Source organism: Mytilus trossulus, chromosome 3 (genome assembly GCF_036588685.1).
Source record: "Mytilus trossulus isolate FHL-02 chromosome 3, PNRI_Mtr1.1.1.hap1, whole genome shotgun sequence".
Taxonomy (NCBI): domain Eukaryota; kingdom Metazoa; phylum Mollusca; class Bivalvia; order Mytilida; family Mytilidae; genus Mytilus; species Mytilus trossulus.
Window position 1 is genome coordinate 11,116,088 of NC_086375.1, and position 19,559 is coordinate 11,135,646.

Sequence of the window (19,559 nt, forward strand, 5' to 3'; positions counted from 1 at the left end):
CATGGTGTTTTCTGTTTGGTCATGGTGTTCTCTGATTGGTCATGGTGTTCTCTGTTTGGTCATGGTGTTCTCTGTTTGGTCATGGTGAAGTCGGATTGACCATGGTGTTCTCTGTTTGGTCATGGTGTAGTCTGATTGGCCATGGTGTTTTCTGTTTGGTCATGGTGTTCTCTGATTGGTCATGGTAGAGTATATTTGACCATGGTGTTTTTTGTTTGGTCATGGTATATTTGTTTGTCCGTGGTATGGTATGTTTGGTCATGGTGTTCTCTTTTTTGCCATTGTGTACTATGTGTGCCCGGATGTAGTCTGTTTTGCCATGATGTATTATGTTTTGCCGTGGTGAAGTCTGTTTTGAAATGGTGTAGTCTGTTTGGCCGTGGTGTATTTTGTAGCTTATGGTTTAGTCTGTTTGGCCATGGTAGAATCTGTTTGGTCAAGGTTTTCTCTGTTTGTTCATGGTGTAGTCTGTTTGGCCATGGTGTAGTCTGTTTGGCCACGGTGTTCTCTATTTGGTCATGATGATCTCTGTTTGGTCATGGTGTTCTCTATTTGGTCATGGTGTAGTCTGTTTTGCCATGGTGTTCTCTATTTTGTCATGATGTTCTCTGTTTTGTCATGGTGTTCTCTGTTTGGTCATGGTGTTCCCTGATTGGTCATGGTGTTCTCTGTTTGGTCATGGTTTTCTCTGTTTGATCATGATGTTCTCTGTTTGGCCATGGTGTTCTCTGTTTGGCCATGGTGTTCTCTGTTTGGCCATGGTGTAGTCTGATTGGTCATGGTGTTCTCTGTTCGGTCATGGTGTTCTCTGTTTGGCCGTAGTGTTCTCTATTTGGTCATGGTTTTCTCTGTTTGGTCATGGTGTTCCCTGATTGGCCATGGTGTTCTCTGTTTGGTCATGGTGTTCTCTGTTTGATCATGATGTTCTCTGTTTTGCCATAGTGTTCTCTATTTGGTCATAGTTTTCTCTGTATGGTCATGGTGTTCTGTTTGGTCATAATGTTCTCTATTTGGTCATATTGAAGTCTGATTGGCCATGGTGTTCTCTGTTTGGTCATGGTGTAGTCTGATTGGTCATGGTAGAGTATGTTTGACCATGGTGTAGTTTGTTTGGTCATGGTAGAATCTGTTTGTCCGTGGTATAGTATGTTTGGTCATAGTGTAGTCTGATTGGTCATGGTGTTCTCTGTTTGGTCATGGTGTTCTCTGATTGGTCATGGTAGAGTATGTTTGACCATGGTGTAGTTTGTTTGGTCATGGTAGAATCTGTTTGTCCGTGGTATAGTATGTTTGGTCATAGTGTAGTCTGATTGGCCATGGTGTTTTCTGTTTGGTCATGGTGTTCTCTGATTGGTCATGGTAGAGTATGTTTGACCATGGTGTAGTTTGTTTGGTCATGGTAGAATCTGTTTGTCCGTGGTATAGTATGTTTGGTCATGGTGTTCTCTTTTTGGCCATGGTATACTATGTGTGCCCGGATGTAGTCTGTTCGATCATGATGTATTATGCTTTGCCGTGGTGTAGTCTGTTTTGCCATGGTGTAGTCTGTTTGGTCGTGGTGTATTATGTAGCTTATGGTGTAGTCTATTTGGCCGTGATGTAATCTGTTTGATCATGGTGTAGTATGTTTGACCGTGGTGTAATCTGTTTGATCATGGTGTACGTAGTCTGTTTGGCTTTGGTATAGTGTGTTTGGTCGTGGTGTATTCTGTTTGGTCATGATGTAGTATATGTGGCCATGATGTAATCTGTTCGTGATGAAGTCTGATATGTCGTGGTGTAGTCTGGTTGGCCATGATGTAGTCTGGTTGGCCGTGGTACAGTTAGTTTGGCCGTGGTGTAGTCTGTTTTGCAATGGTGTAATCCTTTTGATCATGGTGTAGTCTGTTTGGTCGTGGTATATTTTCTGTGAAATAAATTCGGATGGAACATATTTCCTTTGAAATTAGTTCCGGTGGAACAAATGTCACACCGTGACCGGAACACATTATTTGTCACATACTAGTATTCTGTTTGGTCATGGTGTAGTTTATTTGACCGTTGTGTATTGTTTGGTCATGGTGTAGTATGTTTGGCCATGTTGTAATCTGTTTGATCATGGGGTATTCTGTTTTGCTGTAGTGAAATCTGTGTGGCCATGATGTAATCTGTTTGTTGATGGTGTAGTCTATTTTGCCGTGGTGTATTCAGGTTGGCCATGATGTAGTCTGCAGAGGCGGATTTAGGGGGGGGGCGCCCCCCCCCCCCCCCTTTTTGAAAAAAAATGTGTTTGTCTATATAGGAAATTACTGAACCGTGACTGCAGCAGCCCCCCCCCCCCCTTTTTTTTTAGGCAGTCAGTGGGACCCCACTTATAAAAATATCTAGATCAGCCAGTGGTCTGTTTTGCGGTTGTATAGTCTGTTTGACAAGGTTGTAGTCTGTTTGCCACTGTGTAGATTGTTTGGTAATTATAGAGTAGCCTGTTTGGCCTGGTGTATTTTGTTTGGCAATGGTTAAGTCCAATAAATCAATCCATCAGTAGATCTAATTGTTTAGTATAGGATATGGACAGACAAGCTTCTTTTAAAGATAATACTTATTCGTACTACATGTTTCATGATTAAACTTTGGACTTCGTCCCCTTTTTAAGTATAACAAGAAAATGTCGAGCATTATTAGATGAAACTTAATAATTGTCTAGATAATTTCCGGATTATTTCATGAAAAAGTTTCAATAAATCTAAAATGTGTCCTTTAAGTTATATTTCATACTCTTCCGGTATAATCGGATATACTAATTGCAATAAGAAAATTCACTTATAATGGCAGCTTTTATTAACTTTCTGTTGTGGGTTTATTATTTATTTTTAACCACGAGAAAGACACCTGATCGCAAGTTTGAGGTGATATGGAATGTGCCTTCAGAGAAATGTAACACAAGGTATGGTGTAGATCTTCCTTTATCACAGTTTAATATTCGATCGAACAGGAACCAGTCATTTTCAGGTGATTTAGTAACGCTTTTTAATGAACCTACTCCAGGACTCTATCCTGAATTCTTACCGAACGGAACGGCACAGTACGGTGGTTTGCCACAGGTAAATATTCTTGACTCTGAAATGTAATATTTTTCTGTTTACCATTCACTTTTATTTCTTCTGTTCGAATGCAAACCAATATCTTTCAACGAACAAACTAGTGCGTATGTATACATATTGTATGGTAATCTGAGGATGTCATAAGTTCTTAATGGGGTGACTAGTCTTTCATAAGACTGTTGCTTTGTCATAAGAGCGGATTTGGCACATAAAAAAGCCGGCCCATAATTTTAAGCTAGTTCAAAAAAGTAGATTTCATATTCTTAGACATGCATGTAATATTTGCCACTGGATGTTAACTCGTTATAACAGTCCCTTTGAAAATGTCGGATCAAGACGTGACGTCGGTCTGATCAAGTTTATCTTGTAGTTGTAGAAGCGTTACATTACCGTCGGTTTTTAGTGTGGGTCATGATACTCAGTTGTTGATGTGTAGTGTTTTTTTAGACTGGTTGGTCTTTCCGTATTTTTTTGTTTTTTTGTTTTGTCATGGTGTTGTTTCTTTTCCACTTTACAGTATGAGTTGTGATTGTCCCTTCCCTTCTGTCTCTTCATTGAAACAAATCCCCTAATTTCCTTCATAAATGTATAATACTTCTGAACAGTATAACTATTTAATGGCCGTTTTCTCTTCTTTCTTTTTTTTTAAAGCTGGTTAATCATACCAAACACTTGATGAAAATAAAGCTGGACGTCATAAACAAAATCACAGAGAGCTCGTTTGGCGGGTTTGCTGTTATCGATTGGGAAGGTTGGGTTCCTATTTTTGATCGCAACAAATACAGTCATACTCGAACGATCTACATTAACAAATCTGAGGCACTGGTTGCCAAACTTCACCCTGAATGGAACCCATCAAGAGTAAAAAATGAAGCAAGGATTCAGTTTGAAACCAGTGCAAGGTATCATTTACTATAGAAGCGTTTTATATTGCATTTGCAGTGATGCCGTTATAGTTTACTCGTATCAAGTGTTTAATTTTTTGTTATTGCTGACTATACGGTGTGACTTTTGTTCATTTTTGAAGTCCAAACGGTGATCTATAAGTATTGCTTACATCCACAACTCGAGTCGATAGTTTCGTTTTAAGTTAAGATTGTTGATACCTTAGAATAAACAGTGGAGCCCTGCCGATCAGCAAGGATTATGCAGATGACTGACAGACATCAAAAAGGCGCTACGAGATACAGATTTCCGGTGGCTCGACAAATGTTTCTTGAATAATCGTGATCTGGAACGCTGATATGTCATTTAATTTTTCATCAATATGTAAATGAAAGAGAAGTGGAAAATACCAAAGGATTACTTTAGTATTCGAACTCAATGAGAAACGTACATTACCTAGACAAAAAATAACAAACCGTTGAAACGGCAGTATACAAAACACAACACTAGCTACGTGCACCTGAAGGGTAAGAAGATCCTGCTCCGATGTGGTATCATGCTACAAACAGTCGAGGTTAAAAAAAACGTGGCAATCTAAGATCATAATCATTTAATACCAAATTCATTACATGACAAACCTTGAAGACGAAATGTGAGATACTATATACAAACGAACTGAAAACATCATATCCTTGCCGGTACACCTATGCATCCGTGTTTTGTTGTTGTTTGTTGTTTATAGTGTTGTTCTGTATACAATCTAAATGTTTTATTCAATTTAGAACGTTGATGCAGGAAACATTAGAATATGCTACACAACTGAGACCAACAGGACACTGGGGATTTTATGGGTTTCCAAGATGTTACAATTACAAGAAAGGACAGAAAAGCTGCCCAACGAACGATATGGAATACAATAACGAGTAATTATCAATTTCCACACATATCTATTTATTTATTTATTTATTCAAACAATCATACATTTGATAATTAACTGATATTGTGTATGTTTGGCTTTCAGTCGAATAAATTCCAAACTTTTGATCAAAGTCAAAGTTTTATCCTTGTTTGAATGCGAGCGTTCCTGATAAATGTTAATTCAGAAAGTTCTTCGTATAGATCTAGGAAACTGATGAAGAAATAATATGAAGTTAAGGCATGGTGGCTATAAGCAACTTACTTATGGAGTTCTGCTTTGTGATTTTGCTTCATGTTTTTTTTGCATAATTAGTAGTAAGATAAAGATAGATTCATTCCTGACAACTTGCACCGATCTAATTAAATCTTGATATTCAAATTATTTTCTAAAAAAAGTCGTGTATTTTTTTTTTTTTTTTTTAACTCCTACCTGCTAGAAACAAACTAAGGGACTATGCAGAAAAGGAAGAAAAACATTTGTTTCCCCCTTAAAACAACGAATATTGATTTGCCTAACAGAACAATGACCTAACATGACGTGGGTTTTTAAAATGGAATAATACTATTTTAATATATTTTCCAGACTGTGTTGGTTATTTGCAAAAAGTTCTGCGATATTTCCTTCGATTTACTTGCCTGAAAAGTTTGGTTCAGATGAAGACAAGCGTATTAGAGTTTCCGGAATCATCGCCGAAGCGAAGAGAATGAAAACGAAATGTTCAAAAACATCAACTTCAGTACTAGCTTACTCTCGCTATCGATATCGGGATACTGAACATTTTTACTCAAAGGTATAAGTATAAGATGTGCATCATGTTGATAAAACTAACTACCATTTTCGATTTTATTCTTAAGTGTGAACGTGCGATACAAACGAATGAAAATATTGGGTTCCAAAAATAGAGGCTCTCAAGAGCCTGTGTCGCTCACCTGACTCTACTTGGGTTTTTTAAATCCTAAAAAAGATAAAAAAAAACAGATACTTAAACAATGATTGAGGCCAAATTGAGTTTATTGCATTCCATTCTGTGGTTCCCTAAAAGAAGACATATGTATGTATTTATCTGATGATGCTATTAAACAAAGACCCCGCCCCCTGGTGGCCATCTTGTATTATGGATCGGCTAAAAAGTAACAACACTTGGTCAGCACCTCATAAGGAACATTCACGCTATGTTTGGTTTCATTGTATTCTGTGGTTCTCTAAAAGAAGTCATTTGTATGTATTTCCCATAGGGTCCTATGTTAAACTAAATCCCCGCTGGCGGCCGTCTTGGATGATGGATCGGCTATAAAGTAACAACAAACGGTCAGCACCTCATAAGTAGCATTCATGTCATGATGGTTTCATTCCATTCAGTGGTTCTCTAGAAGTTCAAAATGTAAAAAGTTAACGAAGGACGATGGACGCCAGGTGATGATAAAAATGAAATTGAAAGAAAAAATTGGCAATTGTATGATCTTGGACGGATAGAGAGTTATAAGACATGGCATTTGAATGTAAACGGGTCCAATAAAATTCCCAAACTTAATAAAAGTCCTAAGCGTGTTAGCATATAAACTTTGTCAACAGAATAGCATTAGTTTGCTTCACTTTAGTTTCGGTCAGGTCATAAATGGGGAGACAACTCAAATAAACTTTGTTTTCAAATGAATGCAGAGTTAGTTTACTTTTTTTTGTAGTCAGAAAAAACGACTTCTGTGACTCGTGTATGTGGTGGCTCCAGTCTAGCTTCAGTGATTCCCTAAATGAGAAACCAAATGATCCCATAAGAGGGGGGGGCATTCTCCTGCACACCTATTTTCCTATATCCGCCTCTGAGATTTAGTCTCCAAAGCGTTTCTTTATTTTATGAAAACTCATTATTTCTATTAGATTTCTATCGTCTCATATTTTATTTGAAAATATTACTGTTAGTTAAATTTTCTGTATATTCATAAAAAATAGTTTTACATGCATAATTAAACTATATACGTAATCTGGCAAATAAAAACAACCTGTTACTAGAAACAAATCCATCTCACTATTTGTTCATAGTTTTTTATGTGTTAAATTGAACTTTTGAATCTGCTAAAACAACCGAACACATTTTTTTTTATATGATGAATAGTTCTATGAAGACATACACAAATATGAAAAGATGAATTAATAGATATTCAGAGGAAGCATTTGTCTTTTACAAAATAGGAAGATATTACAACAGTGTCTCGTCTTCATAGTTGATTTTTTTATCAGAAAAAAATAGACAACGATTACCACAGTTTGTTACCATATATGAGGGTCTGGGTGGGTCTGTTATTCTGTAAACATTTAATTTTTACCCCTTTTTTTTCTAATCTTCAAAAAAATAACCCCTTTTTTCTCTAATCTTCAAAAAATTTGACCACACATTTCTCTAATCTTCATTTTTTTTTACCGTTATTCTCTTCATTTTAAGGGCATTATTCTTTAATCATGTAACCCCATCCAAACCCTCATATATATATAGTTGAATAAAACTGATAAGAAGATCAACCTTTATGCTAACGTGATTCGCGTGATCTATCGTGACATGAGATGAATACTGCTCGTAACTTTTTGTATTTTTTTGTATTTTTTTTTTTTTTATCTTGCAGGCAGATCTAAAGAATACCATTCAGCAAAGTTACGTCACTGGTTTGGATGGTGTTATATTGTGGGACACCTCTAATAATTTTGCTGATAAATCTGCCTGTATCAATCTGAAATCATACTTGTTAAATGTTCTTGGGCCTTTTGTTAAAAATTTGACAAGAACATAAAATTAAAACGACAATTCATAGATATTGATGATGGCAGGATAACTCGAGTTAGAAAATATTTGACCGGCCATTCAAGTTAAATGACAAAAAGAAATAATCTTTTTAAAGTAAAGTCAGCTTGAAAATGAATATCGTGAGCCACACTGGCAATGTTGGAAAGATAGTTGTGCATGAAAAATAAAAGTCTATACATGCATAATGTGTATAATGAATTTAAAACCATCCAGTATCATTTATAGATATAGAGTTATCTCTCTTTATCCATCATTCTACATAATTGACTTGACTAGACTAGACTAGACTAGACTAGACTAGACTAGAAAAGACTAGTTTTATTCACAAAATTAAGGCCATAGGAGGTCTTATAGCATACAAACCAATATCATGATAAACAGTAATATATATATGCAATGCATAGACAATAGATATGTAACATGTGTAATGGAAAAAAACACAGGAAATACAGGATTGCAGGTGTTGTCGTCTTTTGTAGACGAAACGCGCGTCTGGCGTATATACGAAATTTAATTAGTCTTGGTATCTACGATGAGTTACACATAACAAAATACTGAATAGCAACTAATTATAATTCAATTATCATCTTACAAATTAGTGACATTCTTTTATGCGTGTTTTACATTGGCATTTCGCCTCTAAAAAGAAAATTACCAATATAGATACATTTATATAAAAGTTTATCGGATTTTATTCAGAGACAAGTGTCTGTGTTTTACTGTGCTGTTATCAGAGTAATAATGTTTAATGTTCGAAAACTACATATTTCACAATTTTTTTCATTTTTTGGTATTTTTGTATATCTTCCAGTTTCTACTCCCTCTTTTCATCCGTATTGTTTGTGCTTTACACATTAGAATTCATACACCTCCTATGTTGTGTTAAATCATATGGTCCCCTTTTTATTTACTGATGTTTCTAGAATATTCAGAATTATAGGAGATGCTGAGAGCGTGACATGTCGCCCTGGTATCACAGACGAGAAATTTGTAGTTCCTCCAATGTGAATTCAAGTAAGGAAAATCAAGATCCCCATACTTTGAGTATCATAATAAACGGGAAATTTGGAATTACTACAAAATAAATTATAGCTAGGAAAATCGCTACCTATAGTTTGAGATTAATTAGCAGTTCGACAAGAGCGAACAACAATTAAGCAATTAAAGGATTAAAAAATAACAGATGCCAAATAAAAATAACAATAGATTAAAAGAGTAACAAGTGCCATATGCAGCTAATATATTTTAAAATCCATGATTGTAAAAACTTTCAAGACTGGCTGCAGGCATATATGTCTCTGCCAGAGGCTCTGGTCATGTATGATAGAGAATTAATCATCAAATTAATAAGAGTTTCATCCATGTAAAACTCTTATGTCTTAATTACTAACATTAAGCTGAATATATACCAATTATGAACATAGAGAATTACATTGAAATAGTTAGTGTTCAGTGATAAGAAGGCGAAATCCCTTTCGTACGTCCTACGAACAATCAGTCATAATATTATATTGCAAAAAAACCTTAGTTTAATAAAACAAGGAATTGTATATTAAAAAAGTTCTTATTAGATCTACAATATCCTTTGATAGAAACTGGACTGGAATGACGGCTGTCGCATCTATGACAGAAATTGTAAATAGTCGATTGCACAATGTACGATATTGATAAATATGGTAAGATTTAAGGTGGTACCTAACACTACAGGGAGATAACTCTGTAAAATCAGCTTAATGTTTTAATTACGTTGTGTTTTTACGGAATATTAAGCTTCTCAATGATCAAAATAAGTGTTTGTCAAATTGCTATATAACCAGTGTAATTTTTCTGATAAAACGATTGGTTCAATTTTTAAAAAAAAAATATATTTTTGTCAAAGGGTCAAAGTAAATACTTTGTCAAAATTTCAAGAAAATTAAACGAGCCGAATTAATTTTAGTTTAGGTGTTGGGTACCACCTTAAAAATAAAAGCAATGATTACAGCTTGGGTTTATTTTAAAAACTTAATGCGGGAAAATTGGTGATAACATTAATTTGGTATAAAAACGATATATATTTTATATTTATATCCCTGCGTATATCTTCCTATTGTATTCTCAGTTTTTAATGGAAATATTAAAGGATTTGTATAACTATACAAATCCTTGCAAATATTGACGTTATGTTGTTCATATTGGTCCCTGATTTGTCACATAAATTATTTTTCTCAACACCCACATACAAAAATATCCCAATGGTGCCTCGGAAAATAACCAGATAAAACCAGTCATAGCTACAAACGTAGTCCAGACGATGATTACGTAAGGGAAAAATACAACTGACGTATACCTCCGCGTAATGTTTACAGATTTTCTGTTGTTTTTTTAATTTTCTAATTGTTAAATGCATTTAGTTAGCATTTTTTATTTCAATATAAGTTTATTGTATTCCAGAATATCCAGAAAAGCTGTATATTATGTTATAAAATCTATTTCTGATTGAAAAACTACAGAACTATTTTGGTAATCACGTCGCGCAGGAATAAATTTGTGTTTGGGTATAAATACCAAATGTCGTGATAAACAGTATTTACGCAGCAAAGACGAACGAGAATGGTTGAGAAACGCTACAGTCGAATTCTTCAAGTTCAAGTTGATAACATGGACAGGCAAGAACATCACATAAGTAAATATCTGCTTTGTATGTTGTTCTGCATGGCTTTTATTTAATATTTATATATTATTTAGTCTTCACAATACGTGACTCGTTGAAAAAAAGGGGATTTCTAAAAAATGTTGTTTATTTTCATAATTCGGGCGGGCAAATATCTTCTGCGAAGTGTGGAGTTGGTTTCGCCTGTTCTAAGTATCTTAAGTTTCGTTCAGTCCTATCTGTATATAGGATACGTTTTATGACCGACTTCCATAATTCCATATGATGGGATTTATTATCATTCGGCATTGATGGTGGCTCCAGACAGATTTGTTTGGCATGTGTTAACATTTAATTTTAGAAGTTTACACAATTGAACGTTTTTATGCTAACATATTGAAGATTGAATTCAATTCATTACTGTAATGACTTTATTTCAATTACTGATTTCTTAAAAAAAATATGGTTGAAAATGATCTAAAAAAATCTTATAACTGGTGATGATGAAGATGCAAAATTGTAACATTTGTATTGCATCTGTCTGCAATTAGTACATAAAGTAAAGATTTATAGTTCCATGGCAAAGGCTACAGCACTCGGCCAGTATGACCACATACAATATTTTTGTACCTTCATAGTTCAAATATTAGCTGTGTCGTCTGGCACGAAGGAAGGTGTCCCCAAAAAAAGAAAATAGCCTTGCCAGATGTCATGATTATTTGGACTAGTTCCTCTTTTGTGTGCAAACCTATTATTAAAACTTTCTCGAAATCATTTGGGAATTTTACTGTTCATGGTAAGAAAGTTTAAATGGAATCTAACCACTGATAAAAAGTCTTTAAAGGAAGGCAGTAAATCTCTTTACCTTCGGGCATCAAACAGCCGTTAGTATCTACTTGACACCATGATTTGTCATATTATCCTTGTGGTATTTAGTCGGACGACTAATAATTATCATTACCGTCATTTTTTTTGGGAAAAAGTACCTTGATGCATTCAAAATCAGTCCATGATTTTAATCGTCTAAAAGAAAGAGTATATTTTACCAAAAATTACTGTTAACATCTTTTGGCAAGAATTTTTACTGTTGTCATGAAGGTTTCCCCATTACCACCCTCTTGAAGAAGTCCAACACTTTTCTTGTTTTGAAAACCACACTTGTAACCAATAATTTTAATTTGATATTGTGTATACATCATAGCAGAAATTGGTCTTTTTGTCAATTTATTGGATATTTACAAGTACACTACAGTACATTTTTCAAATTATGAAATCTTTAATTTTTCAACCCAGTCCTACAGTAAGGGATGTAACTATATAGGGTAATTACAAGAAAATAACATACATTTGTTATTGTGGACTTAAATAATCAGTCTCGAGAGTTCCCTAGAGCCCACTTTGAATGAAATAATTTTCAAATAACAAGCATATGTTATTACAGATTTGGAAATTTGAGGTGAAAGTATCTGCAATAACACACACACGTTATTTCCTGGAATAACCCTATAGAGGTATATCTCAGACTGTCCTAATGTGGAAGATATTTTAGAAAATTTACCTTTGTCTGTGCATCTCATAATTGGTAATGTGTCTCCAACCTTAGTTTGTCTCGAGACTCTACTAAATATTATTAAACTAGTACTAAATAAAATTGAGAATGGAAATGGGGAATGTAATGTTTGTTATGACAAAATTCTTATCATGATCACGTTTGAATTTTGGTGGTGTCCCTTAAGCTTTTAGTCCTAGAGTTATTCCCCTTAACAGTTGTTAAAACTGCTGAAATATTTGTTCCTCATCTTCACCTGAAGTGTGCATGTACATGTGTCTACACAAAATGCCCTTACCTTTCAAATAACTAGTCTACTGGATATTTTTTTATTTTATCAATTGTGAACTATATTTGGTCTTGGTTACCGTCTCTGATGTCCTAATAGATACAATATGAAAGTCAATAAAATGTTGGCCTTTAAATTCTTTTTCGAAGGTGAAGGGAAATAACTGAAATTTTCTAATTAAAAGCTGAATTGCAAATTACAATGAGTTATTGCAGGGCTGTATAATATCCAACGTAAAGGGGTGTAATGTGTCAAATTTTTGTCCTTTTGAATTCAAACTTAAGGACAGAATTTCATTGACATGTTTTGTATGAAATTTACTGCTCAGTGTTATTACTCTGAAACAAGTGGTTATACTCTTGTGAAACGCAGACCAGATTTGATCATAGAACACTGCAATTTTCACATACAAATCTTTGCACTTGCTAGCTCTGCCTCTTTGGAAAATTTTATAAGCAATTTGTTATTTTTAGGTTGTACATGGTATATAGTACTAGCTACATGATAGAAATGATGAGGATTAAATCAGATGTGATGCACATGGGATAAATCATGGGCTAAACCCAGACCCTGAACCTTTCTGAATCCTAGATGGCTTTTTGAAGGTAATTTATCTAACATTTATGTTGACTTGCACTGAGAAATTTGCATGCCATACACTTATTACTGACTTTGTGTTCTTAAAATCTTTGTTAAACTTGGGATTAGCTTACAATATGCATCGGGATTATGAAATCTTCAATCTTGCTCTTTTTGTAGCAAAAGCAGTTACATAAAATTAACCAAATTTTGATATAAAAAAAACTCGTTATAAAAGTAGATAAATCAATGCTAACTTTATCATGCTCATGTTCAGTTAACAAAGTTTACTAAGTAAATATCATATCCTACCTGAAAATCTGCATTGTTGCCAAGGATTTTATTTTGTTTCTTTTCAGGAAATGGTTGACAATGATGTTGCATTGTCTTGAGGGTTTTAGTTGCATGGGGAATGTCGACTTCTGGAAATATGTGGACCCTAGTGTTTGTTGTCCGGAGGAAGATACTAAGGCATTGAAGTGATAGAAAATCTGTTGGTTATAGAATAGAAGAGGGGCATTGAAGATAAATAAGTGGGCAGTTTTATCATCTTTAAATAGATTTTCATTGAGATAGTTTCAATTTTGCCATAGATAATTGAAAAAGTTTCAGGTTCAAAAGGACAGTACCATATACTTGCAGCAAATAATTGTTTCTTGTGCATTATCCCCATATGCATTTAGATCCCTGATGTCTGACGTCCTGCCTTGATGTTTTCTTTTGTCTATTGATTTAGATTTTAAACAACTTATTATTCATGGATTTATTATTTGGATTTTGATTGTGCTATCTAGTAATACATGCAGTGTTGTAGATTTTTTTCCCATTGGGACCATCATCTTAGCATGGGAATGACCTACCACCTTCATTGCAGATATAAACGGGAATGGAATGAATAGACTTGAAAGAAATAAATTGAACGATATATTAAATATTTGAAAACAAGATTTTTTTCCTCCTTTGATTAATACAACTTAAATAATAGCCTTGAGTTCTTGTGTGTTTCAGAGATTCTTTCTTGCATTTGAAATGTCGGTAACGCACAGGATTTAAAACAATATATTGCATTTAACAGTCATTGAAGTGGCAGGGAATTTTAAATATAATTTGCTATGTATTGTAAACATAAGTATTTATCTAGGTGATGTGGTTTGTAGACTAATAACCCTAAGCAATTCTTTGAATTTTAGACTACCATGCTAAATCATATACAACTACCTTGATACTAATAGATTAGAATTCTGATTTTTTTCCAATTTAATACAGATTAGTTATAATAGCTTTGTTGACCTTGAGCAATTTGGTGTAAATGTTTTAAGTTTATGTTTCCTTTCAATTTCTCAGCACCAACCAATAAATCTCCACATGTCAGAATGTGCAAGTTGACAAGTTACAGTCAAGATATGAAAAATAATCAGAAATCCAACATGTAAGACTTCCAGAAGTACAATTGTAAGCCACAGATTTGGATCATTTGTTTATAGAATTTATTTATTTAATTGGACAACTTCTAAAAGGAAAGCCAAGTATTATGGCTGCTAGTAGGATTGATTCGGAGAAATTTGTTGAAAGCATTCAGAAGATAAACATGCCAATTCTTGAAAGAAAGTTTATTAAAGTTGAAAGTTCACCTATAAATAGAGCATTGAATGTTTCTTGCAGGTTTTCATTTCTGTTTTAATTTAGAATCTACAAAATGAAAATGCATGAATGGCTGTATGGTTTATATATACGATATAAAATCAGAACAATTGATAAAAAGGGATAGATATATTTGGACAAAGATAAAACATCATCCATGAAATTTGAATAATTCACATGCTGTGTGTTACCCTCTAAAGCTTCGTCATGGAATAGGGTTATATTTGGACATATAAGCTATTTATACTATCAGCCAATATATATGAGAGTGATGTATTGGATTTATAAAATTATTTTATAGTAAAGAGGACTATTTGTTAGGATATTACCATGAACTAATTTTTTCAGCAACTTTTAATAGATGCAAGACATATCTAAATATGAAGGACATTCCTCAAAAATGATGGCTAAATATGGCAAATATAATTACACTACTAGGAATTAAAGGCATTAGCAAGATAATGATGATTTGTTTAAAGAATTTTATAGGAGCTATATATTCTTCAGTCAAAGGAGTTTGCAGTTCAAATAATTTGGGGAAAAGAAGTCAACCTTTTGAAATAGATTCCATTTAGATTAAATATCCTTTGTTTCTAAACAGGTCTAATGTATTTGAGGAATTGCACGCCATGTTGCTGTAAACAGACAATGCTTCATCTCTGGGATATTTTCACATGCCATAATTGAAAGTTTCCTCTGGACTAGGGTTGTTACTAGTATATTGGAACAGACATTTAAAAACTACATAGATTAAAAACAAATTCAAGTATTTAATTAGATGCACGACTTTGCAAGTGACCCCTGAAAAAAGCTGGCAGTGGCCAATATCATAGTACCAAATAAATAAGCATAAAGAAGTCATTTACAAAATTTATGATGGTTTTAGCAATTCAGATATTGTGGAGGACAAGATTACTTTCAGCTTTAAATGTCATAAATCTAGTGTAAAATTAAGCATATTGTGAAGCAAGGCTCAACCATTCTGCAGTAAATGGATAGTACTTCTTGGTGTTCAAATACTTGAAACTTTTCATACCTTTTATTCAGGCTTCCAGTATTCAATGCAGTCTAGACTTCTTGGACAAGGTTCCTTTCAGATTAAGATGTCATATTTAATCCATACAAAACAGTTGTAAGGTAAAATTAAGCATTTGTGAGGCAGTACTTTACCAATTTTCAAAGTAAATGGACAATGCTACATCTCCTGAATAAAGAAATTTTTGGACTAAACTTATTTGGATTCAATTTTTGCAAATCGTTTTATTTAGGTTAGCAGAATAAAGAACAATTAGAGAAGATCTAAAAGCCAGTCAACACAAGTATATTCTTCAGTTAAGATTCGTGGACAAGATTCATTTCACATTAAAATGTCCTTAGTTTTAATCCAAGCATATCTGAGGTAAAATTAAGTGTTAGTCAGACAGCACACAATCTTTGAAGTAAATGGACAATGCCACATCTCCTGCTGCATAAATCAATTTTTGGATTGTATTGATTTAGAGTTATTTAGTTATTTTTGCAAATCGTCTTATTTAGGTTACCAGAATAAGTAACACTTAGAGATGATTCTAAATGCCTGTCAACATGAGTTAATTCTTTAGAATTAGTTGAGATTAATTGGTTCATCTATTTCTGATTTTTAGATGGATTGAAATTACTACCTTAAAAGATTGTAAAAAGGGTTCTTTACATACAGTCCACTTTGACAGGAATTAAAATTCCCAAAATTCTCATAATATTCTAGGAAGTCAAGTTTAAATGTGCTATTTGTCCAAGTAAATCTGAAGAAGAAAAGACTGAACAAAACAAAAACACCACTGTATTTCCAAATAGTATTCAACTGATGTCACAAAGATTTTTTGCAGTAAAAAAGATTTCATTTAAGAACTCACATCAACTGGAATGGGATTACTTTCAGAAAAAGATATGCCCTGGTATTTGATGGCTTAAAAAGGATAAAAGTAGCTTTACAGATTTATCCAGTAAAATTTTCAGATGTCTTGATCAAATATAGGAACCAAAGCTCTGCAAGATACAAAAAGAAATACAATTTCAGCTCAAGCATGGACTATTGAAAATATTTTTATCATTGTGCCATTTCTTAATACAGTTGAACATGATAACCAACAGCCCACATGGATGCAATCTTTATGAAATATCTACCCAAAGCCACTTGAAATCGGTAAAGAAAATCTAAGGTATCGCAATATAAATTGAATCATTGGTCAAAACCCATTAGAAGATAATAGGACACAGCTAGAGTTGCGTAAAAATTCCTTGTGCTAAAGTAACAATAAGAAGACAAAAAGCAGTAAACATCAGTTTGAACCTTTCAGTTTATATCAACTTGTATTCAAATAAGCATCCAGGAAGATTGTCATATTTCAGATCCAGTTTCAAGTCTATTGTTTGAAGTTAAATGCAGTTTTTAATATCATAATTGGTTTATTTACCTACATGTCACTGGTAGAAATTTATTTGAATTTTAGAGAGGCTTCCATATAAACAACAAAGCTTTAAAAGAAAGAGAAAGAATCAAAAACACCCAAAGGACTAATTATAGAATTATACCATCACACACATATAGTCCAGCAATTGTGGCTCTAATAACACATTATAATTTTAGAATTTGCAAGACATCACTAACCAAGGGAATATATAATTAGGCTAAAATAATCAAGATGCTTCCATATGAGGTTCAAGGCGGACTTTGCAAAGCACTATTAACCAATGGAAGATTAAACTGCTTATCTAATCAACAATGTCGTAAGATATATAAAGTCCTGTTTTAATATGTAACCAATATTTGCAGAGGGAAGACATAAAGGGAAGTAACTTGAACTCATGGATTTGTTTCTTTATTGAAGTTCTGGCAGACAGGTGATCAACTAATGGACAGTATAAAATTTTTAGGTTAAGCGATTGGGTGTTCACCATTTGGTATTTCTACAAAGAACCCTTGCAGTACAGTTAATGTTGTTAAAAAACATTTTTTTTCCAATTCAAACAGAAATGCATATATGCCAGCATACAACTGAACAGCACAATATTTTTAGCTTTTTAAGGAAAAGATCAATATTGTCAATTAATTCAAAGCTTTTGAGAAAAAGAAATGGAATGAAACTGATTTTCAGAAGAAAAAATGTAGCTTTAATTGCAGAACCACTTTCAACATTTAGACCCAACACTGAATTTGATGAAGCAAAGTTGAGGCCTTTTAAATATTGTTTTCCTTTTACCAAGCAAGAAGATAATGAGTCCATTTATTCAAGCAACAAATATTTTTTTTTCATAGAAGCAGTCGTGAGGCTCTTTTCAAAGAAGCAATTCAAAAGCTGAAGAATTCATCTGTTTAAGATTTTGACGAAGAGGTGGCCATTTCAAGAAACTAGTATTTATATCCATGAATTCGATGTTCCAAAATTTTAATTCCAAGCTTAGTCAAGTTTATACAGGTCTCGAAGTTATAATCTTTTGCAGAATCAAATGACAATTAATGCTCTTTTCAATCAACCAGAAATTTCTTTCGAGATGAAACATTTTCTTTTTAGTTGCTATGGTATGAGATTCTCAATAAGTGAAGCTTGAATATATATATTTCCAAATTTAATTTATGGATGTTGCATGAAGAGGGAGGTTTTATAGATGTATATCTTGAGGGTTTGGGAGGGATTAATCACTTCACTCTTTATAGTGCTGTCATCGTATCAAGATGCTGAATGAATGTGACGCTTGCAGATTTTGATGAATGGCTTACCTGTGCACTGAACCATAAATTGGAGGTAGTGTTGTCTGTGTATCATTGAAACAATAATTTGCCTGAAACTTTTTTGATTTGATAAACATTTAAGCATGTGTTCAAAGAATTATGTTTTCTTCTTTTTTTTGTAAAAGACATTGGTAAATTGTATGGCTTTATTTACACTTTGAAAAATAACAGAAATTCATACTTCCAATAGAATTAAAAAATTTGTGAATGTATATATATAGTGGTATGCAAATGGGAGGGGTTGATTTTCAGGTCATTTTCATTGTTTTCTTAACAAGACTTGCTGTGTTTTGGGAAATGTACATGCCACTATGGTAGTAAGAGGAAAGTGATCAAAGCTAGTTGAAAGTCCCTTTTCCAGATATATGCTGCCTCCTTCAATCCAAACGCCAGATAATATAGAAGCTTGAAAAAAATATCTGCGGTATGAAGTAGTAAAATTGCATGAAATATTTGAAAAGTCGTGTTTATATTACTGTCTAATACAGCTTGTTTGATTTCTCACTGGTAGGAAGTATAATTACACCTTTAAAGTTTTCCTTGCCACCTTTAATATACTTAATAATCTTGATATAGCTTTTCAATTTTTCCTAACTATTGAAGTTTATATTTTTCAAGGTTAAGTAATGTAAATGAGATACAGCTAAACCTGCTAACTATAAATGCATTAGTCTAGTTTGGGGGCGGGGATTAATACAAAATAGATTTTTTTGGCAGTGAATGTGGTGATCATTAACAGCCGATTTCTGCACATGCGCTCCCCAGTTGTAATACAGAGCACTTCCTGGAATGGAGTCCCATTTAGTAATAATATGTGAAAACATGTAGTTTATATTCCTTCAATGGAAGCACAGAAAAGGTTGTCAAGTATGTTATAAAGACCATTTTGGGACTAAGAACCAGGATGTAAAATGTAAACTGTATGGAAAAGTAAGATTCATTTTAAATTTTCATACAATGAATACATATCTCAAATTATTTGATTTATAGATATCTCTAAAGCATGTTTAACAGCAAATATAATGCCTTATTTCGCTATATTTTATGCCATATATAAATTTAAGTTAATTGGCTAATTACAGTATCATTATTTTGTATTGATATTTTTGTGTGATCGTAAATATCTATGCATCATGAGGGTTGATTTTTAGTGCATTTTCCATGTCCTTAGAAGATTTGTTGTATGATGAGGAATATCTGTATGCCACTATGATCATAAAGGGTAGTCTTCTCTCCATCCCAAGATGATCCATGCTAGAAGCTTTTTACCAAATCTGCGGTATGAGGTAGTTGATAAATTTGCATGAATCATTTGAAGAATTTTGTTAAATGATTAATACCACTTGAAGGATTTCTCACTTGTTCAAAGAAAATTAATGCACCTTTTGAAGTGTTACTGTGTACCTTGCTTCCTTTCATAAA

The 19,559-nt window shown here is 33.4% G+C and overlaps 1 protein-coding gene and 1 long non-coding RNA gene across 2 annotated transcripts; both read left to right on the forward strand.

Moving 5' to 3' along the window:
• The first annotated feature begins 2,737 nt into the window (after positions 1–2,737).
• LOC134710150 (hyaluronidase-1-like) lies at positions 2,738–7,868 on the forward strand. Its single transcript, XM_063570366.1, has 5 exons — positions 2,738–3,080; positions 3,732–3,982; positions 4,748–4,888; positions 5,467–5,674; positions 7,500–7,868. Exons 1-5 carry the CDS (start codon positions 2,805–2,807, stop codon positions 7,662–7,664), a joined length of 1,041 nt encoding a protein of 346 aa, XP_063426436.1. The 5' UTR covers positions 2,738–2,804; the 3' UTR covers positions 7,665–7,868.
• A 1,471-nt stretch (positions 7,869–9,339) lies between these two features.
• On the forward strand, positions 9,340–13,672 carry LOC134710151 (uncharacterized). Its single transcript, XR_010106100.1, has 4 exons — positions 9,340–9,354; positions 10,112–10,343; positions 12,622–12,753; positions 13,087–13,672. It is a non-coding gene; the product is annotated as an uncharacterized LOC134710151 (long non-coding RNA).
• The last annotated feature ends 5,887 nt before the right edge of the window (positions 13,673–19,559 follow it).

Bases quoted from the DNA above. Each gene is read 5' to 3' on its own strand.
- LOC134710150 (XM_063570366.1), top strand. From the start codon at position 2,805: ATGGCAGCTTTTATTAACTTTCTGTTGTGGGTTTATTATTTATTTTTA. The intron at 3,081-3,731 runs GTAAATATTCTT...TTTTTTTTAAAG, and splicing joins AGTACGGTGGTTTGCCACAG to CTGGTTAATCATACCAAACA. The intron at 4,889-5,466 runs GTAATTATCAAT...TATATTTTCCAG, and splicing joins GATATGGAATACAATAACGA to ACTGTGTTGGTTATTTGCAA.